We start from the raw sequence: 22109 nt of genomic DNA on the forward strand, positions 1-22109 counted from the left end.
TCTCTCTCTTTTTTATTTTTTTACCTTGTTCCTTTTTAAGTTATTGTCACTGGAGAGACTTGATAAGTTTCGCTCTTATCTCACTAAGACATCTGAGACTGATCCATAGTAACTGAATAATCAATTAATTCTCCTGCAGAGTTCCATTTACATAATGAAAATGCAACGCGCTGATATTTTATACAAGTCGTTTTTGGTCGTCTAGACTGATAATATATTGTGTATTGATTGAGAAGGAAAGCCTAATGGATCTTCTGTTGTTGAAGTTGCAAAATTACAATTAAAATAAAATGACAGAAGCAAGCATCTACTGGGTTTATATCTATATATCTCCCTTTAATATAGGATTCTAAATGTCTGGGCCTGATTAAGACTTTGCTCTCATTTGAGCAAAAAGGGCACATAATGTATGGCTATTCATGTTCTATTGCAAGGGCCAAAATCAATATTGTACTGTTTACAAACATCACCAATGTACAAAGCCGAGTCCTCTGTCCTCTGTGTGACCAGAGCACCTGTGACTTAAATCATCCCTTCACTGTTGATTCAGTGGTCTCTTATCCTGGAAAAGGAAGGAATTTGAGTATAGCTCAGACCAAAAATATGCAAATTAAGTCTCCTGTGGTCTGTATAGTCATGTAAGGAAATTAAGTTGTTAGCCTCAGTTCTTTTGCCTTAATGTGTTTACAGAATCAGATCATCATTAATGATTTTTATGGCATCTTTAGCAGAGAAGCTAGTGAAGTGTAATGGTTAGGCTCATGGGCTCTGAAGCCAGCTTCTCTGAGTCACAATCCTACCTCCATCACCTAATAACTGTAAGATGCAGTATTAGTTACTTGATTTCTTTCAGCCTCAGTTTTCTCTCCTAGAAACAGACATAATATTAAAACTCACCCTCAGTAGTGTTGTCAAAGGAGCTGATACTTCTCAGATGCCCAGAATAAGATCTGTCATACAGCAAATTCTCAATAAATTTAGCTATAATTACTAACAAATCTAAGAAGAAAAGCATCATGGTCTTCCACCTCCAGGTCAGAAGCTTTTCTCTGAATTGGGGAGAAAGAATGAAAACCTAAAAAAGGAATTCAAAAGAATAAATTTGAAGCTTGGGGAATTGGTAACTATTTATTTAAACATCAGTCATAGGATTATATTTACTATTTTTCTTCTTTTAATTTTATCTATATGTTCTAATATTGTCAAAATGGGCATGTTACTTTTAATCACTTAAAAAATAAAATCATTTCTACTTTGAAATGGAGAGGGAAACCATGAGCCCAGAAAGAGGCAGTAATATCTGAAGCTCATTTGGAATGGACTGGTTCAGAAATGGGAAAGGAGTTGGGAAAGATTGAAGGCAGGAGGAGAAGGGGATGACAGAGGATGAGGTGGTTGGATGGCATCACCGACTCAATGGACATGAGTTTAAGTGGACCCTGGGAGTTGGTGATGGACAGGGAGGCCTGGCGTGCTGCAGTCCACGGGGCTGCAAAGATTCAGACACGATTGAGTGACTGAACTGGACTGGACTGGACATCCAGGCTGTATACTGTCCCCTGCTTATTTAACTTCTAGGCAGAGTACATCAAGTGAAATGCCAGGCTGGATGAATCAAGACTGCTGGGAGAAATATCAATAACCTCAAATATGCAGATGATACCACCCTTATGGCAGAAAGTGATGAGAAACTAAAGAGCCTCTGAAGAAGGTGAAAGAAGAGAGTGAAAAAGCTGGCTTAAAACTCAGCATTCAAAAAACTAAGATCAGGGCATCTGGTCCCATCACTTCATGGCAAATAGATGGGGAAACAATGGAAACAGTGAGGGATTTTATTTTCTTGGGCTCCAGAATCACTGCAGATGGTAACTACAGCCATGAAATTAAAAGACACTTGCTTCTTGGAAGAAAAGCTATGACAAACCTAGACAGTATGTTAAAAAGCAGAGATACCACTTTGCTGACAAAGGTCCATGTAACCAGTACTGTGGTTTTCCAGTAGTCATGATGAGAGTTGGACCATAAAGAAGGCTGAGTGCCAAAGAATTGATGTTTTTGAACTGTGGTGTTGGAGAAGACTCTTGAGAAACCCTTGTGCAGCAAGGAGACCAAACCAGTCAATCCTAAAGGAAATCAGTCCTGAAAATTCTTTGGAGGCACTGAGGCTAAAGCTCCAATACTTTGGCCACCTGATATGAAGAGCCAACTCAACTCATTGGAAAAGACCCTGATTCTGGGAAAGACTGAAGGCAGGAGGAGAAGGGGGCAAAAGAAGATGAGATGGTTGGATGGCATCATCGACTCAACAGACCTGAGTTTGAGCAATCTCAGGGAGATAGTGAAGGACAGGAAAGCCTGGCGTGCTGCACTTCATGGGGTTGTAAGAAGTTAGACATGACTGAATAAGTGAACAACACGGTCTGAAGCTCACATGCTGTAGTTCTGTATTTTGTTCCCACTGCTTCTTACAATAGTTCTTTCTGAAATCCATGTTTTCTCTCTGATCTCTGTGAAGAGCAACTCCCAACGTATTCTGAGATATGTATTTTGAGGTACCCTGTGACAGATCAGGATTGAGTCCAGATATTGCACCTTTATGTGTATTCATATGTTTTCCATTTGCTCATATATCCTTTCCCTTCTCATCACAAACAAAACCTCACAGGCAGAAAACAACAAGTGACAGTTGTTTTAATTTATTTTTTCTCAAGCATCAGAGCCATCCCTAAAATGCAAGGACACTCTGAAGCCCCCAGGTGCTAATAAAGATGCTTAAGAATTAATCAACCCCTTTTTGTCCAGTAATGGGACAAGACATCCTTGGAACTTATTGCAGGGAGCCCTGTAAATAGGGAATCTCTTTGAAGAGCAGATGTGGAACAGCAGTGACTAGGAAAAGAAAACTGGGGTCAATTTATAAAACCCAGGAAGTTCAGCACAGCAACCAACAGGAAAGACGGAAACACCCATCTTCTGTAAATCCAGTTTCGAAACCTGTACTCAGCTCTGGGCTCTGCCCTCAAGAGAAAATAGTTTGACATGTGAAAAGGAAGAGGAAGCTATACAACACTAGACTCTTGATGGTTCATTAATTACCCTTTCCAACAATGGAGTATGAACTCAAGTTATTCAGAATTGGTTAAAATTAGCATTGGTGGCAGGCATAATTGTTCTCTCATCCCAAGGAGAGGACTTCTTCCATGAAGCGTAATCTAAACCATATAATTCGGTGAAAATGTATGCAGATTTTTAGAATATCCAGGGTAAAAGTATATGTAATATTTATTTTTTAGCTTTGTGCCCAAATTAATCACATCTGACTCTTTGTGACCTCGTGGACTGTAGCCTACTGCCTCCTCTGTCCACAGGATTGTCTAAGTAAGAATACTGGAGTGGGTTGCTATTTCCTCTTCCAGGGAAAATTCCCAACCCAAGGGTCAAACCCTGTCTCCTATGTCTTCTGCAATGGCAGACAGAGTCTTTGCCACTGAGCTACCTGGGATAATACTTGCTATGCATACCTGGTCTTCCTTCTACAGGTGGTCTTAATTCTCAAAAGTCTCAAATGTTATTAAACTATCCAGCCTATAATCCTGATGTCAGAGAACAAATAAACAAAGTAGACCAGTAACTTTTCTTTATCTTAGGTCTAACAAGGCATTCCAATAAAATCCCTGTGAAGAAAGGATATAACTGTACAATGGGAAAGTGAGATACAAAGAAAACCAATGGTAGATTTAGAATTCTGGACCACCTGAGTAATCTTTAGAGGTCAGGATCTGACTCAGAGGCCCTGAGGATGAAAGGGCCATGCTGGAGGGTCCAGGCTACCTAAAATACATCTTGCATCTTCCCCAAGGTAATGTCCCAGGTACACGGTTCCAAGAGTAGAAATGATGCTTGAATGGATTTGGGTACAGTTCTGCCCAACACTCAATGAAGACACATTTTTCCAGAGACCTAGAAAAAAAAATTTCTTTAAATTTATGGAGATTAGACATAAAAGAACATTAAATGAGATACTTCCTTTTGTCTGGAATTAGAGAATAGACTTCAAGCTAGGTAATAAAGAAATGCTAAATAACCTGTTTCTAAAGAAACCTGCCAATGACTGGGATAAACACCACTCTCAGAGCTTCTTAAGAATCAGCAATCAGCTTAGCATCTAAAGTTGTCAGCCTGGTGAGAAGATATATATGGCTCTTTTCCTGCCTTTTTCTTGAGAAGGGTGAAATGGTACTTGTTCCCTACCAAAAACCAAATGAAGCAAGCTTCAAATCTTAGACGTATCCACAGAGGCCAACTGGATGGCTGTGTGCTCAGGCACTGGGTCTGTCAGCTGTGACCTGCACGTACTTGAGCAGGGGGAAAGGGAATTAAGAGAAAGCACCAGGGAGCAGCGGTCCCTAGCTCCCCTGTGACCAACCCAAGCCCAGGGAAAGAACTTGCTTTCTTTTGCCAGGTGGCTCAGTTGCATATGTTGCTTATCAGTCTACTCAGCAGGCTGATCACCAGCAGCGGGCAGCCCAGATCTGTGAAGTGGACCAGTGTGCACAGTTGCGGGGTTGGAAGAAGTCAGACCAAATACAGCCATGCCAAGGAAAAGGAGGGAGGATTCCCGGAACCGGACAACACTCCAAACTGAGGGAAAAGATGAAGAAGTTACAGATCGGATTGCATCCTCCTAATTCCTGCAACCTAAGTCTCAAAGTGGCTAGTTCTAGGAGAACAGGAAAGATGTCAAGATTTAAATTACCATGCAGTATGTTTCTAAATCGACTAAATAGAACTTCAGAAAATCCTAATGAAGAAAAGAAGAAACAAACAAACAAACCCAGGCCTTCCCTGGTGGTACAGTGGATAAAAGTCCACCTGCCAATGTAGGGGCCACAGGTTTGACCCCTGGTCCAGGAGCATTCCACACGCCATGGAGCAACTAAGCCCATGTGCCACAACCGCTGGAGCCCGTGCAAGGCGGCTGCTGAGCCAACGAGCCTGTCGCTCTGCAACAGAGATGCCACCGCAGTGAGACCCCGCACATCACAAGAAAGAGCAGCCCCTGCTCACTGCAACTAGAGAATGTTTTCATGCAGCAGTGAGGACACCGTGCAGCCAAAATAAATAAATAAATGAAAAAGAAAATCCCAGTAGGGTCTCCCTGAGATAATAATAGCTTAGCACTATAAAAGCTATAAAAATGTTACAATAGTTGTACCAGCCATGGATTAAACTGCTCAATAAATTGGTTACATAGGTGATTAATACTTAATGCCTTATGCTAGAACTGGGACTTAAACAGAGACAATCTGACTTCAAACTCTAATAAACCACTTCCTCCCCTCAATACCAAATAATTCACCCCATTTTTTGCAAAGAAATAAATGAAAAGAGTAGAGAAAATTAGTAAACTTTAAAATAATTCTATTTTCAAAATCCTTTTAAAATCATCACCTCTTCCAACTGGTTTCTTAAATAATTAGATTTTAAACCATGTACTTGGAGAGACTCGAAAGATTACAAACAAATGGAAGTGGGGGTGGAGGCTCTGTGCCACTGTGCCCATCAACTTAATAAATGCAGCTATCCTCATCAGTCAGATCCAGAGGCCAGTGAGTCCCTGCAGTTTGCTGAGTCAGACCCAGCACATTTAATAAAAGGGATTGAAAAATAATGCTTGATGCTGCTCTAGTTCATATGAGGAAATTGTGAGGACACTCCATACATTAAGTGGAACTGTTCATTTCCATAATGTGATAGGATCATCTTCAGTGATCCCACTGAGCTCTAAGGACAGAAACTTGCCTTGGGTCCTCCTGAAAGGCTTATCAGGGGCTCAAAGGAATTGACAGGGGGCAATATGCTAAACCCCGTACCCAAACCCCAACAAGATTTTCTATTTATGTTTCTGAACTTTCTGATTTTTTGTTTGCATCCATTAGTTCAATAGAGAATGCCAAGATTCTACTCTCTTTTGTGCAGCACATACTTAGAATATGTGGTTTCCATTTCGCAGTTCAGTCACTTAGTCAGGTCCGACTCTTTGCAACCCTGTGGACTACAGCACGCCAGGCTTCCCTGTCCATCACCAACTCCTGGAGCTTGCTCAAACGCATGTCCATGGAGTCGGTGATGCCATCCAACTTGGTCCTGGCAAGTGTCACATTTAGAAATGGAAAGGTTCCATTTCTAAACTTCCTTATAATTCATGGCTCTTTAGTAGTGAGTTCATACCTAATAGTGAGGTCTAATCCCAGCATAACTGTTTGATAGATACAACTGAGTAAATTGAAAATATGTCATCTTTCCTAATACTCTTCAAAGTCTTTTAATTTTCCTGAGCAAATTCTCAGTCACTTAGACTAGAAATTATATCCTATTACCCAATTCTTATTGTTAGTTGTATATGTTGCTTAATTTTTGCCCCATAAACACTGAACTATTTCACATTTTACACCTTTGCTTCCTTGACCTAGACTCTGAACACACTAGCATGACCCAATCTGGGTCCTTAAGTAACTTTCAATCTAATATAATAGAGTCAAGGTGAAAAATCCTTGGAGGGTCAATTCAAACAGGAGGCCATTAGTTAAGTGGCCCCCAGTAGTGATTCTAGAGAGGAAAATCAGGTTGACTGTTAAGGGGAGCTAAGATCCTATGCCCAAGTCAAAGAACAGTGCAAAACAGAACTGGAATTAAGAACAATGAGTGAGATCAGTAACTTCAAGGGTTAAGAGCACAAGTGGTGAAGTGTTTAGATCAGGTAAAAGTGGACTACTCAGAACTGACTCTGTGATCAGTAAGAATCCACAGCCAAACCACATGACACTCACCAGGACCAGAACAAGAACAGGAATAGTGACAGTAAAAACTATTTCCAGGGACTTCCCTGGTAGACCAGTGGCTAAGACTACACACTTCCAATGCAGGGGTCCCAGGTTCAATTCCTGGGCTGGAAACTAGATCCCACATGCCACAACTAAGACCCAGCACAGCCAAATAAGTATATAAATAAAAATAAATTTTAAAAAATAAGTATTTACAGGCTAGACTGCTTTAGCAGGCTATAATCATTAATTTTTTGTGTGGACAAAGTTTTCAAAAAACTTTAAAATTATTAATAGCCAGCATTATCTTTAAAAGAGAATCATTACAAGGGAATGTTAAATAATCACAATGGCTTCTTTTTAATTGGGATATCATTTTACCAAGGGATTTGGTTATACTGGGTAGATTAAGCACTGAAAAATATAATTCAATTAAAGCAATTTTCTTCATGATTAACTAAAAGCCAATTATGTAGGTATTCTTTTTGTTCTTCTAACATATGTCCTGTTATAAAATCTTGTTGAACAAAGTGTCTTTATATGACTCTCTACTTCAAATATTTAGAGGATTGCTGTAATACGGCTTTTAATGAGTGCTTCACAATCTATAAAAACCAGGGCTTGCAGGAGCCAAGCTCATAGGCAGAGCCTCCACACACAATGCCACATCTCAGGTGAAACAGCTCACACACTAGATATCACAGATCTGCATATTTATCATGGCAGCTCTCTGGGGGATGCTGGCAATGCTTCCCGTTCCAACACAATCAATATCCTAGAACAGGGTATGCAGTGTCTGTTTCTAATGTACCTAAAGACCATATGGACTAGTGGGCCCTGCTCATGGGTCACATTGAATCACAGTGAGACCAAGGTCCCCAAGTCCTTTCAGCTGAGAACAATGGAGCTTAACCATCTTGGTTGGTGGTGGTGTTCATTATTCTTATTGGTAACTGACAAAATGCACTCTGTTCATGAGAAAGCTCATTAGCCCACTGATCAGGTAGCATCTAAATTATGTATTTAATAATGGCAATTAACATTTATTAAACACTTAATATGTGACAGACATCATTCAGACACCTTACAATTATTATCTCATTTTATACTCACAATAACTCCATGAGATCAAGTTATATTATCATCTTCATTTTACAAATGAGGAAACTGAGACATGAATAATTAGCTTATTGAAGATTAAAACTCAAGAGTGACCTATCAAGGATGTGTGACTGGAGAGCATATACAAATGTCACATGGGTTGTAATCACCAATAACATCAATGGGACTTCCACATACTTGATTCAATCTCATGTTTATTAAGATTTGAACTAAAAGACATCAACAGTTACCAGGTTATGATACGGGCTTCCCTGGTGTCTCAGTTGGTAAAGAATCTGCCTGCAATGTGGGAGACCTGGGTTTAATCCCTGGCTTGGGAAGATCCCCTGGAGAAGAGAAAGGCTACCCACTCCAGCATTCTGGCCTGGACTATACAGTCCACGGGGTCACAAAGAGTCAGACATGACTGAGTGACTTTAATGTCTATATGATACAGCAGAATTAATGGGAAGCTTGAGTTTTGAAGTCTAACTGCCCAGGATTGAATCCTGTGTGGACCATGTACTCTCGTTATCAAGACCATATTAATTAAACTACTCTTATCTTTTAATCATCTGATTAGTTACTTTGTTAACTGTGTTAATAAAAATGATAATCAGTGTCAAAAAACAACGTCTTTGAATAGACTGATAATACTGTTTTGAGAACTTCTTTCATATATTAGAATGAACATATTTTCATTCTGTAAAATTATTTCCTACAGTGAGAAAGATTGACAGCATCATAAAATATTCACAATATAAAAACACATCCTGTAACTTTTGTAACTATAATCCTATGGAGCAGTGCAGTATGGTAAAAAAAATTTAAGTAGTATTTACTATCTGGAACTTCATTGAAAAGACAGGGTAAGTCTAACACTAAAATTTTCTGTGTTAGTACTTAAGAGTTTACCATACTAATGGATTCTATCATAATCTCAGGTCTAACGCTTTCTTGAATCCTGCAGAAGTGTTTAGATGCCATTGAGCAGATAGAATAAAGTTCACTGTTCCAATTTTAAGCTAATAAGAAGGGATTACAGATAGACATTTGCATAAATACATACAAAATGCATACAAATTCACTTTACCTTTTATTCAAGTGTGCTTTTCAAAATAATATTTATGGGCTATTTTTTTCTGCATTAGAATCATTCATTTTAAACCATTTACAGCCTGGCAGGCTGTAGTCCATGGGGTTGTGAAGAGTGAGACACAACCAAGGGAATATACACACACAAAAGCTTCACTCGATGCAAGAGTAAGCTGTGGTGTCTGCCCCAAGATTTACCCCAGGGGACAGACATTTCAGAGCTAGTGCATCAGCAAATAGCGCTGATCAGTAGTGCCTTTGCGGGACAAAGTTCTGATCCATGCTTTGTCATTCTCTTATTATTCGACAAGTAAACCAGTCCACCCACACTTCTCAGACTTTTGGGTTTCTTATTTAAATTGAAGGTATTGATCAAAATCAGTTTTCATTTTTGTTTTCAACAATGTGTCTTGGGGGGGGAAATCACACAATGTATAAAAGCATAACCAAGGAAATAAAAATACACCTGAAATCCCATCACTACTGATAATTTTGGTGACTCACTATTATTATATTACTCTCTGCATGTAAACATGACTGACATGCAGTTTTACATAAATTATGGTATGTGTTTATAGTATAGACTGTTTTTTACATAACATTTTTCTTTTATCTTCTTCTCCTTGTTCAACTGGACACAATAATCAACATTAGCAACATTAACAATTCTCTGACTTTCATCATTCTAATAAAGTTATATATATATATGATGAAATATATTGCTTTATGAGCATGACTACAATAAAATACATCTATATGGAAGACTTGCATGCCATTATAAAAGTTGGTGTTGTTAAAATCTACCTGTTCTAACATAAAACACATCCTGATAATCTCTCTAAGCTAACTGGTATTGGGCTGCCTTCATCATTTTAATGATTGTTTAACTTGTCATCATATGAGCAGACTACAATTTCACTTCCCTATCAATGAGCATTTATTTGTTTTCAATTTTTAGCAACAGAAAACACTGTGCAATAAACATCTCTGTAATGTTCTAGTGTTTTTATTTCTGTGAGATAAATCTCTAGGAATGAGATTGTTGTGTCAAAGAATATTTTTAAATTTGTATTGTTAGAACTTTCCAGAAATACTGTAATAATTTATTTCCACCAATAATATTCAAGAACACTCTAGTAGTTGCCTGGTAATCTAGCCAACTCATTTACATGTTTGCCAATGTAGAGCTTATAAAGCTGTTTTAATTAGTATTCCATAGTGAGTGCTAATAGACTTGAGCATTTTCCCACTGTTTATTGGTTATTTCAATGTGTTCTTAATAATTACTTTTCCAGTGGAAACACACAGTCCCTCAAGTTCCTGGTGGCCACCATAGAGAGGAAGAGAGTGACCACAACACAATATCAGGGCTTCAGATCCCTCTGTTCTTTTCAACTCTAACAGCTTATTTATTGGATTCCTTATGGAATTTGTTATCTAAAAATTATTTGAGAAGTATTAGGCACAATGCTTTTTAATATTCTTTCCCTAAAATTTTAAAATAATCTTCTTTGTTAATTTTATTTTTGTTATTATCATCATTATCCTGTTTAGATTTTAAGTTAACTATACCCAGAATCTCCTTCTCACACTCCTTTTGTATCATTGAATCTTACCAAGACTGTCTTCATTATGAATAAGAATCATTTGGGGAACTTGCTAAAAATGTGGATACTCAGATGCCAATGCCAGAGACTGATTCAGAAGGTGCAGGGGTAGCGTTTAAGAATTTGTATTTTAACAAACACTTTAGGAGATTGTTACACAGATGACCCACAAGCATACTCTAAGTGTTGGCCAGGATGTAAAGAAAAGGTAACACTTGTGCCCTGTTGGTGGGATTGCAAACTGGTTCAGCCACTTCCTCAAAAGATCAAAAATAAAATTACCATATGATCTAGCAGTCTCATTTCTGGTTATATTTCCAAAGGAAATGAAAACAGGATATTGAAAAGATATCTTCACTGCCGTGTTTACTGCATTATTATTTACAATAGCCAAGATATAGAGACACCCTAAATGTCTATCAATGGATTAAAGGATAAAGATGGGGCTATAAATATACATGCATATATATTTAGTATCCATTGTGTGTATATATACACACAATGGAAAACTAGTCATCCGTGAGGTAGAAGGAAATTCTGCCATTTGCAACAACATAGCTGGACGTTGACGATGTTATGTTAAGTGAGGTAAGTCAGAGATAGACAAAAGCTGTACATTATCTCTTACACGTGGAATTAAAAAAAAAAAAAAAAAAGATCTCATAAAAGTAGAGAGTTAAGTGGTAGTTACCAGGGGCTGGGGGAAAGGTGAGGAAATGGGAGAGATGTTTAAGGGTACCAACTTGCAACTAGTAGATAAATAAGATCCTGGAAATAAATAAATTAGATCCTGGAGATCTAATACACTGTTCAGTGATTATAGACAAAACTGTATTATAAACATGAAACTTGCCAAGAGACAAGATCTTAATTGTTCCCAACACTAGAAGAAATGATGATTATACGATGAGATAGAGGTGTTAGCTAACACTACTATAGCAATGAAATTGCAATATATAAGCGCGTCAAATCAATATGTTGTACACCTTTAACTTATACAATGTTGTATGTCAATTAAAAAGAATATACTCTGTCTTTTGGTACTTAGTGAGTGTTCAACATGTGTTTGGTGATTAACAGATGCCCGTTAGCTGTCTCCTTAGGTCTGTGTGCTTTGGTGAAGATACATAAGTACGGCACTAAAAATTTCATGTACAAATTTCAGACCCCAGTACAATACAGTGCTGGAATCCAGCTAATGTCTTCAGAAATAGGAGAAAATCTTCACTTTTTATGGGCAACTGGGAGGTCAGAGAGAATAAATGCAGGTTTTGCTGGTCTATCAGGAGTTACCCCAGGGTGCCTATAATGTGATCCTAGTTTAAAGAACTGCTCTTTCTGACTCTATTCTATACCTGGTTCTTACTAAACAGAGGATGGGCTTATACAAAAACATTTCAAGTTCCAGGTCTAGAAAGCTAAAATTCATTTCAATTAAGTCATCTCACAGAGAAAATGCCAAGAAAAGGAGTATATAAGGCATTGTGTCTATAGAGAAGTGTATTAAAGAAATGCACATTCTCTCTGGTAAGAAGGGCCCTGTTCAGTCTTGCAATCTTGCCTCTCATCCTATCTGCATCCCAATCACCCTGATTTACTCTGTCACTGGGTGACGGTACAAAGGGAAAGATTTCAGATTAATTAGCATAATATGGATAAGCAAATGAGGCCTAATCAATTATGGTTCACACTTGCTTTCATCACTCGTGCCAACAGTCGGCAAATTCACTGACAGTTCAAATGCGACATTTTTAGAAGCCATCAGTAAATCAATACCAAGTGACAGTAATTTAGATGCACACTTCGTTCTGCCTCCATTTCAGTCCAGGAGAGGCAGCATCGCAACCCAGAGACACCTGAACTCAGCAGTCACCGCCTTTCACCGCTTAAATCACACACTGGGGCCAGGTCTGCATCTTGGCTCTTGGCACCTGTCTTGCTGATCCTTTTCATGACACCAATTGTCTTGCTATATCTCACTGTGCGCACTAGTCCCTGAACCCAGGGTAGGCAAGGCATGAGCTAGAGGCTGGAAGGAGGCTCGGGGAGCCGTAGGAATTGCACATTTGTTGGCTCCTGGCTGACGCAGCAGCCCCAGCACCACCTAATACTACACAACCTCTCTCCTGGCTGATAGAGCAGCCATAACAGTATTCTGTCCTGGCTGACGCTGCAGATGTAACTGTAGACACACTCTCTTCTCTCCTCTCATGGCTTACCCACATAAACGGCCCTGATGCAGCAGTAATGCCACCGCTTTTTAGGTGGAACTCATGTAACGAAAGTAGCCCACGTCCAAGAGAGTACCTCGTGACATGCATGCTCAGTGCTATGAATGATCTCAGCCATTACTTGGTCATTATTTACAAAATGTGGGGCAAGAGAGCCTGAACACTCCACCGGGGCTAATTTGGTCTCCCTCCACACTTCACCCCTTCAGGGCCTCTTGCCTCACATTCTATGTGCAGTCCATTTTCTGTGATAGTCCCATGCAGGTAACACTGACCCTTGGATTTACAACTTGCAACAACAGTAGCTACAACAACAAATAGTTGCATCCCTAATACATAGCAAAACCCTATGCAAGGTATCACCTGGAACTCACGTTGCAGCCCTTGCCTTCACAGGGCTAGAAGAGCCACCCACCACTTGCGGAGTGCCTTTATCTTCCTTGGCCAAGTCCAGTCCACTGTGAGTCCTTGTGAAATTGCAGAAAAGCCTCCACAGGGGCAACTCCACTCCTGCAGAATTTTTATTAAGGACCCGCAAAACTCCCCGCAGGTCCCAGGTCCATCACTTCAAAGAGAGGATTTTTGTGGCATTCACAGCCCGCCCAGAAGATTACACTTTTCTAAATCTGAGGACCCAGAATTTATAGTACACTGTTCCAAATCTACACCATGAGACACAGCCTTTACAGTATACATCGGCACAAATCAGCCCACTTTTGCATCTTACCCAGATGGAACCCCTGCCGGCTCGTGCCCCCTGTGGGGTCTTCACACTTTCAAAATGGCATCTTGCATGCCACCTCTCTACTTCTCTCAGTAAGGACCCACAAAGCCCCCTCCCAGGGGTTGCGGGCCCACTTCTGTGTCCCAGAGTAGCAAAAGCCAAGCTGCCAAGTTTCCCCTTACTTTTGCTGAAACTGTTTACCCAAGTCAACCAAGTCCACCTGAGTATGTAGTCGATATGTCATGAACTCAGTCACACTGGGGGCCCCTTAAGGATATCCCCCTCAGGGGAAATAGGCTGCTCAAGTTTTATTTTCTGCCATACAATAAGCCTCGCTGCCAAGCAGGGGGGACCTGCAGTCTCATGACATTCATCATTATTGTCACTTACCACCATACTGTCAGAGACTGGGTTCTTTAGGACCACAAGGTTCTTGCTCTAAAGCCAATATATGTTGCTCTAGTTCTTCCAAGCATCTCTGCACATTGCACACTGGCGTGGCATCACGTAGGGCATGATTCATATTTGCCTTGAGGGGAGCCAGGAAAATTCACTGCATGGTGCCAGCTGCAGCCCATGCCACCTTGCTTGGGAAATGGGAACTCACTGTCTCTAACGCCTTTTCAGTGTTATCCTGTTACCTGTCCACTGCTTCCCGGTCTTCCACCAGAGCCCGCATGCTATGTGGTAGCCACCGACTTCTGGGTATCCTGCTGGCTATACCAATTGTCTTGCTGTGTCTCACTGTGTGCACTGTTTCCTGAACCAGGGAAGGCAAGGCATGGCATGCGCTTAGAGGCTGGAAGAAGCCTCGAGGAGCCGTAGGAGTGGCAGACACATTTATTCTCTCCTGGCTGATGCAGCAGTGCTAGTATAACCAACACAACACAACCTCTCTCCTGGCTGGCACAGAGGCCATGATGGAATTCTTTCCTGGCTGATGCAGCGTTTGTAACAGTAGACACACTATACTCTCTCCTCTTCTTGCTGAGCCAGTGGACACAGCCGTGATGCCGCAGTAATGCCACTGCTCTTTTGGGTGGAGCTCATGTAACAAAAGTAACCCATGTCCAAGTGAGTGCCTGGTGACACACATGTGCAGTGCTATAAATGATCTCAGCTGTTTGTTGTTGTTTAGCTGCTAAATCGTGTCCAACTCTTGTGATCCCGTGGACTGTAGCTTCCCAGGCTTCTCTGTCCATGGGATTCTCCAGGCAAGAATACTGAAGTGGATTGCCATTTCCTTCTCCAGGGGATCTTCCTAACCCAGGAATCGAACCCAGGTCTCCTGCATTGCAGGCAGATTCTTTACCGACTGAGCTATGAGGGAAGTCCAGCTGTTACGTAGTCATTATTTATAAAACATGAGGTGAAAGAGCCTGAATACACCATCTTGGCTAAGTTGTTCTCTCCCCACAGCAGCAAAGCTATCTATGACCATTTGCATGAAGCTGATGGCAAGTGTGGTGATTGGAAGTTCTTCTTCAGTTTGCATTAACTTTTTGGAAGAAGCTTAACATATGTATTTGTGAGAGGTGATATGATCTGATACTACATACCACAGGGCAGCTGACCTGTATTCTTATCCTCACTCTTGCTACTCACTACTTGTATGATCTTGGGGAAAATCACTTAATCGGCCTGAATTGCAACTGAAGGGGCTTGTGTAACTCAATGAAGCTGTGAGCCATGCCACGCGGGGCCACCCAAGATGGATGGGCCATAGCAGAGGGTTCTGACAAAACGTGATCCACTGGAGGAGGGAATGGCAAACCACCCCAGAATACTTGTCGTGAGAACCTCATGAACTGTATAAAAGGCCAAAAAGATATGACACCAAAAAATGAGTCCCCCAGTGTGAAGGTGTTCAATATGCTACTGGGGAAAAGCATAGTGACAGATTTCCTCTTCTTGGGCTCCAAAATTACTGCGGATGGTGACTGCAGCTATGAAATCAGAAAACGATTGCTTCTTGACAGGAAAGCGATGACAAACCTAGACAGTGTGTTGAAAAGCAGAGACATTACTCTGCCGACAAAGGCCCATTTAGTCAGTGGTCACGTACAGTTGTGAGAGCTGGACCATAAGGAAGGCAGAACATGAAAGAACTGATGCCTTCGAACTGTGGTGCTGGAGGAGACTCCTGAAAGTCCCTTGGACAGCGAGGAGATCAAACCAGTCAATCTTAAGGGAGATCAATTCTGAACGGTCACTGAAAGGACTGATGCTGAAGCTGAAGCTCCAGCAGTTTGGTCATCTAATGCGAACAGAGGACTCATTGGGGAAGTCCCTGATGCTGGGAAAGATCAAGGGCAGAAGGAGAAGAGGGTGTCAGAGGATGAGATGGCTGGACAGCATCACCAATGCAATGAACATGAACTTTGGCAAACTTCGGGAGATGGTGAGGGTCAGGCAGGCCTGGGGTACTGCAGTCCATGTGGTAGCAAAGAGTTGGACACGACTGGCCAAGCGAACAGCGGCAACAATTGCGGCTGCACCCTCTGCTGAATCAGGGGGCGGGCAGGGGAGGGAATGCCACTATGTACCAACCTCACAAGATGTCAGTGGTAAGCATACTTTTCATAAATATAAGGTCATTGGTAGGACTTTGAGAGAACAGTTTTACTTTTTAGGGTAAAGAGAAATGGTCTCTTGTCTGACTTATGGTCATTTTATTTTATTCCTATGATATTCATGTCAAAAATTCCCACCTTAGTACGACTCTTATAAAAAGGCAGAATGGGGATTTTAAAGTTTAAATTCGGTGTCGTGAAATGAAACCTGAGGAAGCAGCGTTGGAGAGAGCCTTAGCTGTCAGCATCACCACCAACACCCTCTTCTGCTTCTCCAGGGCTTCCCGCTAACACAGAGCCCTCACATACAGGCCTGACCTCTGGGTTTCATGTTCCAGGGAGGACACCGAACAATAGAAAATCAGCCAGAAACGAGTGATGATGGAGGCTCTGGCCCGCTCCTCAAAAGTCTGTTTCTATACCGCCATCCGCCTTCCCACCGCTTTGGGGATGTATTCCTTTACCTGTTCTAAATACAATAAGCAAGTGTCATTCCACTCCCATCTCTGCACATTGCCCACAGGTCATCTTGACTGAAATTAGCATTTACTAGAACTACAACACCCCCTTAACCCAGTGTCATTGTTATATGCACTAATAAATCTGTAATGTCTTCTATAGGTCTCTCTTCCCCATTTTAAGTGTGTAAGAGGGACTTTCCTGGTGCTCCAGTGGTTGGGACTTGCCTTCCAGTGCGAGGTGTGTGGGTTTGATCCCTGGTTGGGGAACTGGGATCCCACATGCCTCACTGCCAATAGATCAAAACATGGAACAGAAGCAATATTGTAACAAATTCAATAAAGACTTTTGAAAAGTGCATACGAATTAGTCCTAAAATATTCAGTTCTAGAGTCTAGAAAATAATTCAATTTATTTAAAGATGTTTGTTAATTAATATTATATCCATTGGCTATTGTTACAAAATTGCTGTGCAATGAATAACTACAAAAACTCAGTGACCTGAAAAATAAACACCTATTTTTCACGTCTTTGCAGCTCAGCTGACCTTGGCTCTGTTTGCTTGTATCTCTTTATATAGCCTAGGGCCTCTGCAGCTTTGACTGGAGCATCCTGCCTGGAGCAGCTCCGCGCTATACAGCTTGCTTTCACTCTCATCCTTATCCTAAGCCTGGCCTTCTCATGGTGATGTCCAAGGAGCAGGAACAAGGAGGCCAGTCACACAAGCACTTTCCAAGTCTGCGCCATCACATCTAATGACATGCTACCCACATCAGAGCGTATGCCTAAACTAAGGTGTGCAGAATGTGTACTCTGCCCACAGCAAAAGTGTACCGTCGAGTTATATGCAAAGGATATGGATATTTGTTGGGGAAAAAACTGAGGTCATGAATGTTATTACCTTATATGGAAAAGTCTTGAGTGACTTTCTACAGGAAATACAAGTATAAGAGGAAAGAGATTTTGCCATGTAGGACCTTATAATGTTATAATGAACCCGATTGCATTTCATGTGAGGGAGAAATTCTATCTGGTTGTAGAATGAGGAAAAGGGTATTATGGTATCATTTGAGGTGGATTTCAATGAGCAATTAGGAGGTTAACAACCAAACAAGAGAAAAAGAGAGTGTTCTGTGTGATGGCAACTTCCTGGGAGATGGCACACGTGGACATAACCACGGTTATGTCCAGAAAACAATCACAGGTACTAGATGGCTGTCGATCAGGCGCGCAAATGCTAGTAACTGACTAATTGAACCAGAAAGGATGTTAAGCTTGTGATTCTCAGTGTCTCAAAAATAGAGATCTCGTTTCTAGCAGTCTACGGCCAAATTCCAACCAGACCAACAACGTGCACACACACAGGCACCTTTATGGACAAGACCTTTATTACTACTAAGCATCAAGCCTAAGTGACGTCCTGAGCTTTCCATTAGTTAAACACCTTCCTCAACTTTTTAAAGAAACATTTCATCTGAGAACATCTGCATCTGCCTGAAACACATTTTCCCAGTGTAGTACTTGACTTTAAGCTGACTAGAGATATCAAACTTTCTTTCACAGATTCTTTGACATACTTGAGCATTATTGAACAAATGTCAGTTATGTCTATCTCTTGAATTGTGTCAATCTAAATTGAAAATGTGCTGACTTCTTTTTCAGTATCATCACTCTCTGCGTTTCTATGCCAGCAGTGCAACCGGACATGACTGGGAGTATCGGTCGCCTCTATTCCCTGGGATGGTTAAGTTCATTCTTGCATGTGCGTTTCCAGGACCTGACCCAGAAAAACTGAGTCACACCTAGAAAACATAGGGATAATGACAATTCTTTGGTGACTATGCAGATATAGTCGCTGATAGTATTGTAGCTAATAATGTATTAATAGAATACAGCTTTGTAAGTGAAATGAAAACTCATGGGATTAATGAAATCAGTGTATCTTATTTCTTGCAATAGTATTCAAATTCACTAATTCATCTTGGTTGAGGCATGAGCCTTCTAATTATAATTAGAATTATAAGATATTTGTGAAATATATTGATGATAATTTTTGAGGTACTATGTATAGTAATTTCTACTAAGTTTGCAAAATGTTTCAAAGTAAAAGATATGTTAAGAAACAGATAATAATAAATAACAATATATGCCATTTATTAACTGTTTGCTACTGTTCATGTGCTGGACCAAGTGTTTGTATCTGTTACCCAAGTTAGTACTCATACTTATTAATGAGGGTGGCACTGTTGTCATGCCCATTTTATAGATGATAAGACTGAGGCTAGATAACTAATTTGACCAAGACCACATATCTGATAAATAATAAAAGCTAAGTCTGACTCAAAATCCCAGTTAGATGTAGTCAATAAGGAATTCACTGCCTATTATATGACAGATACTATTCTAGATTCTGGGGTTCTTTCAGTGAACAACACAAATAAAAATCCCTGTCTTCAAAGAACTTATTTTCGAGTCTATATTGCATATTTGCAAAAGTAGAATAAATATTCAGTATTTCACAATTTAGTGGATTAATTTTCTTTAATATATTACCATAACTAAATTATAAATTCTGTTTAAACTGGAATTATATTTTAGAGCTCTTTTTAATTTCCCTGTAGTACACCGCAAAGTGATGATAGATGATGCCATTCAATATGTACTTTTTAATTGATATATTTTTTGAGTAACACATCATTAACAAACCCTTGAGAAATCACCAGTTCAGGGCTGTTTTATCGTTTGAAGTTGCTGCTGATTCATTGTTAGGGCAGCAGGGAAGGTGATTAATCCAGGTCCCCAGGGTGTCTATATAACTTTCATTTCCAGATGTTGTTCTGACTTGAGTCACTAGTGTCTAAGGCCAACATCTAGAGAAAAATGAAAAAAGTATACTCTCTGGACATTTAGCACCATATTGAAAAAGCCGCTGTGTAATATTCAGCATATCCTTTTTTCTTCCTGTGTTTGTTTCTCTTTGTATTGCACTTCTGCAGAAGGAAGTGTTAGAAGGAAAAAATAAGATGATACCTGACCTCCTTCACAGGAATTGTCTGTTATTTACTCTTTATTATCACTTCTATTCCAGGGCCTGCCTGCTCCTACCTCTCTCTGTCTCCTGGATTGACATCTTTCCATCACTGCTTCTACTCATTGCTCTTTCTTTGTTTTTTATTAGCTCCTCCATCTCTCCTTTTCCATCTCCCCCAGGTCCTTCCTCTATCACTCCATCTGTATTTATGATCGCTTGTCTCTGTCTCCCTAGGGCTGGCTCTGTCCACCTCTGCCTAGGTACGTGTCTCGAAGTCTCTCCCTCTCTCTTTCTGAATTTTACACCTTCTCACAATGACTTTCTCTCTCTCTTCTCGTGTGTGTCTCTATAGCTGTGTCTCTGCATATCCGAGTGTTTTTCTATCCTTCAGTCTGTTTCTGTATTTTTCTATCTTTATCTCCCTGTGGGTATTTCTGCTTCTTTTCTTCTTCCCTGTATAAATCTGCGTTTCCCTCTTTCTTCTCTCCTCTCTCTTTTCATGCTGGTATCTCATCTCCACACACCACCAGTGCTCACTGTGAGTGCCCCAGTCTCCTTTATGTGATTGTGAGTGTGTATGCGTCTCTGTGTGTGTAAGTATGTGAGTGTGCGCCTGGCGCCTGTGTGTTCGTAACGGCTGTCTTGATGCCTCTGTCTCTATTTTCAGTGGATCAATTACTTTTTCTCTCTCTTACTTGGTTTATATCTACAATGGAATATTATTCAGCCGTAAGAAAAGAGGTCCTGCCTTTTGCACAACATGGATGGACCTCGAGGGCATTACGTTAAATGAACTATTTGTTAGAGAAAGACAGATGCATATGCTTTCACTTATAGGTAGACTCTCAAAAAGCCTCACTCATGGAAATAAGGAGGAGTTGGATGGTTCTCAGGGGCAGAAGGGTAGGGGAAATTAGAAGATATTGCTAAAAGATACAAAATTCCAAGTATAAGATGAAAAAGTTTTAGGAACCTAATGTACAGCATGATGACTATAATTAACAATACTGTATTAAATATACTGTTAAGAGAATAGATCTTAAATGTTATCACCACCATAACAACAAAGTTAATTATGTGAGAGAATGGAAGTGTTAACTATCCTTATTATGATAATCATTTTGCAATATATATGTGTATCAAATAATGACATTGTGCATCTTTATGTATGTTGTATGTTGATAATGTTTCAATAAATCTGGATAAAAAGATATTGGTGAAGGGGCAGACAAGTAATACAGAGAGAAAAACTAATCATCCTGTTCATTTTGAACAGATTGTCAAAAGGAACTGTGCCTTTATTTAATTATTTCACTCCTGGCATTTTGGCAAGCATAGTGAGAAACAAAGAACCCTTTTTCATGTACAAATTCAGTTACAGCAATTTCTAATTAAAAGACTAGACAATCACTTCTGATCTGGTCCTTACAGAGATGTTGAAAATAACCAATGATGACTTGAATTCCAGCAAGATGATAGACTAAATATCTGGAGATACCATGTCAGTTCAGAAAATCTTTGGATTGAACACTAATAACAATAACATATGTCATACTTGGAAAATGCTGGAAGAGCAGGATTTGGAAGGAAATTTTAATGAATGATTATAATAAAAAAAGAAAGACTTAAAACTGCTAAGTGTCAAACTTAAAAAAATCAGAAAAAAAGTACAAACACACAAAGAACAAAGTAGAAAAAAGATAGCTTAAATTAATGAAATAAGAAACAAACATGAAATAGAAAGGATAAAAATATAAAAACGTTGACTTCCTGTAAAGTTTAAAAAACTGACAAACCATTTGCAAAACTGATTACAGAGAAAGAACATGCGGAAGATAGAAACGGAAAGAGGAGTTCCCAAATACAGTATCAGGAGTAAAAGATGAACAGGACCGCAGACGCACTAAGGATTAAATAAGTATTATGACCATTTAAAAAAAAATATTTATTTTTAACTGAAGCCTAACTGCTTTGCAGTATTGTGTTGGTTTCCACCAAACACCAACGTGAATCGCCATAGGTTTGCCTGTGTCCCTCTCACTGGAACATCCCTCCCGCCTCCTCTGCCATCCCGCTCCTCCGGGTGGTTACTGAGCCCCGGTTTGAGTCCCATGAGTCCTAGAGCAAATTCCTGTTGGCTGTCTCTTTCACCTGCGGTGACGCATGTTCCCATGTTACGCTCTTACAGCCCAGCCTCTCCTTCCTTCCCAGCCCCCGGCCCTGTCCGTAAGTCTTTTCCCTATGTCTGTGTCTCCGTTTGGCTGCGTTGCTGCTTAGTTGCTCGGTCACGGCTGACTCTCCGCGACCTCGTGGACTCTAGCACAACCGGCCCCTCTGCCCATGGGGATTCTCCGGGCAAGAATACTGCAGTGGGTTGCCGTGCCCTCCTCTAGGGGATCTTCCCAACCCAGGGATCAAACCCAGGTTTCCTGCAATGCAGGTGGGTTCTCTACCATCAGAGAAG

At 40.4% G+C, this 22109-nt stretch overlaps 1 protein-coding gene across 1 annotated transcript in view; it reads right to left on the minus strand.

Annotated features, from left to right (window-relative positions):
* LOC133041648 (uncharacterized) overlaps positions 1-21818 on the minus strand; it is a 130085-nt gene extending 108267 nt beyond the window's left edge. The window contains 2 exon segments of the mRNA XM_061122532.1: positions 14224-14342; positions 21687-21818. Coding sequence (XP_060978515.1) covers positions 14224-14342; positions 21687-21818 — 251 coding nt within the window.
* Positions 21819-22109: the final 291 nt, after the last annotated feature.

Source organism: Dama dama, chromosome 20, assembly GCF_033118175.1.
Source record: "Dama dama isolate Ldn47 chromosome 20, ASM3311817v1, whole genome shotgun sequence".
In the NCBI taxonomy this organism is placed as follows: domain Eukaryota; kingdom Metazoa; phylum Chordata; class Mammalia; order Artiodactyla; family Cervidae; genus Dama; species Dama dama.